General features: G+C 43.9%; 1 protein-coding gene across 1 annotated transcript in view; it reads right to left on the bottom strand.

The window, feature by feature from the left end:
* CUNH7orf71 (chromosome unknown C7orf71 homolog) overlaps positions 1 to 2058 on the bottom strand; it is a 10675-nt gene extending 8617 nt beyond the window's left edge. The window contains 1 exon segment of the mRNA XM_023512422.1: positions 1876 to 2058. Within this exon segment, the coding sequence (XP_023368190.1) occupies positions 1876 to 2058 (183 nt within the window).
* Between the last annotated feature and the right edge of the window lie 2690 nt (positions 2059 to 4748).

Raw genomic sequence — 4748 nt, 5'->3', positions numbered from 1 at the left:
TTTTTTTTTTTTTTTTAGCATTTTCTTCTTTTTTGGCACCACAAGATGTTCCAGGTTCATCTTGCATTGTCCATGCTCTGACCTAGGAATCAGTTGCTTTTCCAAAAGTCCTGTTTCATTTTACTGGAGAGTGGTGTGGGGAGATCAAGCCCTGTGTTGTCCATGTGCTCATTGCTACTAGAGTGATATTTGCATTTAGGCCCTCAAAACAGAGAAGGCTAAGTATGCATGTGCACTAACCTGCATACCTTTCTCCTTCTCCCTCTTTAAAAAGGGAGAAGTTCACAAGTTCATTATGATACCCTGTGATTCTACACTGCTGCCACAGGAATCATTTCATGTCTGTCTCTTTTGTTATTTGTGATATCTTTTTCCAACAATGAGAGCGCTCCCAGGCTCTCATTATCTACAATACACACTGCATTGACTTGCTTGTTCAATTCCCTCAGTCGTCCCTCAGTATACATGCGGGATAAATTCCAGGACTCTGTCCCATACTAAAATCTACACACATGCAAGTTCCACTGTCTTGCCCTGCAGAACCCTAGTGAACGAAAGTGTCTGCCCTCCATATACATGGGTTTTGCACTCCTTGAATACTATATTTTCAAACCATATTTGCTTAAAAAGAATCTGCATATAAGTGGACCCATGCAGTTCAAACTCATGATGTTCAAGGGTCAGCTGTAAATTCATAAAGTACTGCTAGCCCACACTACTATGAGAAACATTTTTGCTAATGAGGTCACAGTATTGAGGCACAGTTTATTTATAGTATGCAAAGTCTCCATCTTTTTTAAGGCTTCATAATATTCCATGGTGTATATATACCACAATTCATTAATCCATTTGTGAGTCAATGGGCACTTGGGCTTCTTCCATGACTTAGCAATTATGAGTTGGGCTACAATAAACATTCTGGTGCAAATATCTTTGTTATAAAGTGATTTTTGGTCTTCTGGATATATACCTAGTAGAGGAATTACAGGATCAAATAGCAGGTCTATTTTTAGATCCCTAAGTGATCTCCAAACATCTTTCCAAAAGGAACATAGTTTGTATTCTCACCAGCAGTGCAGAAGCGTTCCCTTTTCTCCACATTCACGCCAACATCTATAGTTTGGGGATTTTGTTATGTGGGCTACTCTTACTGGAATTAGATGATATCTCAAAGTGGTTTTGATTTGCATTTCTGAGATCCCTTTTTAAAAATAAGGCATGAGTTTCAAAAGGCTGAGAAATATTAGGTACACTGGATAATCTCCAACCACTTTAAAGTAGAAGAATTCTAGAAAAAGCACAAAGGCAAGATGGCCAGTTTTCAGCAAGAGGCTCCTGTCCACAGGGAGCAATAAAGGCCAGAAATAACCCAATAAAGTGGAAGATCTGGAACTGAGCTGAGAGACAGGATCAATAGGTTTGCATCACCCCTGCTGCAACAAGCTGGGACTCCAAAGAAACAAATTTCAGGTACAAAACCCATCCCAAAGAGTATGGGAATCCTTCCCCCCCATCCCCAGGAGAGCTGCTTGAGGTGAGTAGAGAACAAAAGACCTTTTGTTTCACCAAAGGGGAGAGAACAACTGAGGGTTGGGACTCCCTCCCTGGAGTCTCTTGCCTGGGCCAAAAGTTGATCTAATATTCTTCCTACCTTCCTGAACCCCCCAATTCACCCCTCCCCCCTCTCCTGGTGGTCTGGAAGACTCTCCCCTGAAAAATCTGGAGTGTTTGGCAGATTTTTGCTAGGGCAGGGCACCTCATGAGCTGTGGGGCAGTTGCACTGAGACTATAACTTTAAGAGAGGCAGGGAGTCACAAGAGGAGAGAGACTTGCCCCATGTTGGAGGGAGCATATCATGGGTCCCACAGTACTGACCAACTGGGACCGTGGCCCACCAGCTCCCTGGGTCTGCAGCCCATTGTGGGAAGCTCCCCGCAGGGCTCCTGTGAGCCATGGCCCACAGCAGGCGACCCCTGCCTGGTTCCTGCAACCCGTGTGGCCCAAGCTGGAGACTCCACTTTCTGCCTCCCCATCTGGCTCCTGCAACCCGCAGCCCATGCCTGGCAACTCCCACCTGGCTCCTGTGACCCACAGCCTAGGGCGGCAACTATGCCCTTTGGCTGCCTGCCCAACTCCTGAGACCCCTGGCTGGGAGTTAGTGACTCTGCCCTTTGGTTCCTGGCCCAGCTCCTGAGACCCGCTGGCCTGTATCTGGCAACTCCTGGCTAACTTCTCCAACCCCTGAGGCCCCCAAGGCTGGCAACTCCACCCTCCAGTTAACCACCTGGCTCCTGCAGCACAAGACCGGGGGTCAGCGGCTCTGCCCTGAGGTTCCCCACCTGGCTCCTGTGACCCTTGCAGCTGGTGGCAACACCCTCCAGCTCCCTGTCAGCTCCTACGACCTGCAGTACAGCAGACTGGGTACCACCCCGACAGTGGTAGCCCCACCCCTAAGAGAGTGGTAGCAGCTCCACAGTCCCTCCCACTGAGATCAAATTGAGCTGCCAGTGGACCCTCACTGCCTAGATGCTGAAGACCTTTTGAACTCTCCCACATGATTGGTGTTTGTGTCTACTGGGACAATTGGTTTGGAACTCTTGACCTGGGCCAATCACCCAGGGACCCACCAAGGTTGTACCCTGGTTGTGTTGTTGTAAGAGTGTGGGGTTCTCCCCTTCCAGTTGTTGCCTGTGGAGGGCAGGGTGCCCTAGTTGCTTATATATCTCCACAGCTGAGATTTCAGCCCAAAGCCACTGATTCACTAGGATTGCACAGAGATAGCTGAATACTGGTCAGTGCCATCTAGCCCTACCACACCAAGCAGGTCCCCAGAGTTTCAAGTATTAGTTCTAAATGGGACCTTTGTAAAGCTCTAAGGGAAAAGCTGCAATCAATAGTCCCAGTTCCTTGGTAAATGGCTGGTTAACTACCACTCCAGGAGCCGTGAATTCAATTTCACTTTGCCAGCTTCTCTAGCCAAATGGTGAAATATAATCATGGGGCAGAATCAGTGGAAAAACTCTGGCAACACAAATAATCAGAGTAGATCAACTCCCTGGAGGAATGAGAAAGGAGACACAACAGAAAATTCCATTCATAAACAAATAGCTGAGAAGTCAGAAATTAAATTCAGAATTTGGATTATAAATAAGATTAACAGAATGGAGGTAAAGATGGAATTAAAAATTCAAGGAGAAATTCAAATGTTATCTCAAGAATTCAATGAATTCAAAGACAAAATCACCAAAGATTTTGACACATTGAGGCAAGAACTTGAAGCCCTCAAAGATCTGAGAAATACAGTAGAATCCCTCAGTGACAGAATGGAGAAGGCAGAAGAAAGGATCTCTGACACTGAAGACAAAGCTTTTGAACACTCTCAAATGCTCAAAGAGGAAGAGAAGTGGAGAGCAAAAATGGATTATTCCCTGAGAGAACTGTGGGACCACTCCAAAAGAGCAAACATTCACCTCATAGGAATCCTTGAAGGAGAAGAGGATGGTCCTAAAGGCACAGATACTCCAAGTAATTGAGAACTTCCCAAGCATGGCAAAAGATACTGAAATTCAAGTAGCAGACAGTTTCAGAACCCCAGCATGACTCAACCCAAATAAAACATCTTCTAGACACATGGGAATTAACTTTGTCAAAGTTAATATGAAGGAGAAAATCTTGCAAGCAGCCAGATGTAAGAAAATCATAACCTATAGGGGGAAGAATATTAGAACGACTGCAGATCTCTCAGCTGAAACATTGCAAGCCAGAAAAGGATGGTCATTGACCTTGAATCTCCTAAAACAAAACAACTTTCAGCCCAGGATCCTGTATCCAGCTAAATTGAGCTTCATTAATGATGGAGAAGTTAAATACTTTTAATGACATACACATGTTGAAGAAATTTGCCATAACCAAACCAGCTCTTCAGGATATCCTCAGACCCATCCTCCCTAATGACCAGCACAATGCTCTACCACCAAAGTAAACTCACTCTGAAATTCTTGACCAAAACCCAATTTCCACAGTGGTGAAAAGATTCAAAATGTCCACTGGAGTTTCGAAAAACTTGACACCCAAAATACTACCAGGCTTATCAATACCCTCAATTAACGTGAATGGCTTAAACTGTCCTCTTAAGAGGCACAGGTTGGCTGACTGGATACAAACACACAGGCCAGGTATCTGCTCCATACAAGAATTTCATCTTACCTTAAAGGATAAATATAGATTCAGGGTGAAGGAATGGGCATCTGTAATCTAGGCAAATGGAAATCAGAAAAAAGCAGAGGTGGCAATTTTATTTACAGATACACTAGGCTTTAAACTAACAAAATCAAGGAAAGACAAGTATGGTCACTTCATGTTTATTAAGGGAAATACTCAACATGATGAGATGTCACTTATTAACATTTATGCGCCCAACCAGAATGCTCCTCAATTTATAAGGGAGACCCTAACAGACATGAGCAATGTAATATCTTCCAGCACCATAATAGTTGGAGATTTTAACACTCCTTTGGCAGTGTTGGATAGATCCTCCAATAAGAAACTAAACAAAGAAATTTTGGACTTAAACTTCACCATACAACAAATGAATTTAACAGACATCTACAGAACATTTCATCCTAACAAAACTGAATACACATTCTTCTCATCAGCCCATGGAACATCCTCCAAAATTGATCACATCTTAGGTCACAAGTCTAACCTCAGCAAATTTAAAAGTATAGAAATTATTCCTTGTATTTTCT

The sequence above is a fragment of the Otolemur garnettii genome, unplaced genomic scaffold (assembly GCF_000181295.1).
Source record: "Otolemur garnettii isolate 467f Iridium unplaced genomic scaffold, OtoGar3 scaffold00028, whole genome shotgun sequence".
NCBI classification, from domain to species: Eukaryota; Metazoa; Chordata; class Mammalia; order Primates; family Galagidae; genus Otolemur; species Otolemur garnettii.
The sequence above is the reverse complement of the archived record's forward strand: the minus strand, read 5'-3'. Positions and strand labels throughout refer to the sequence as shown.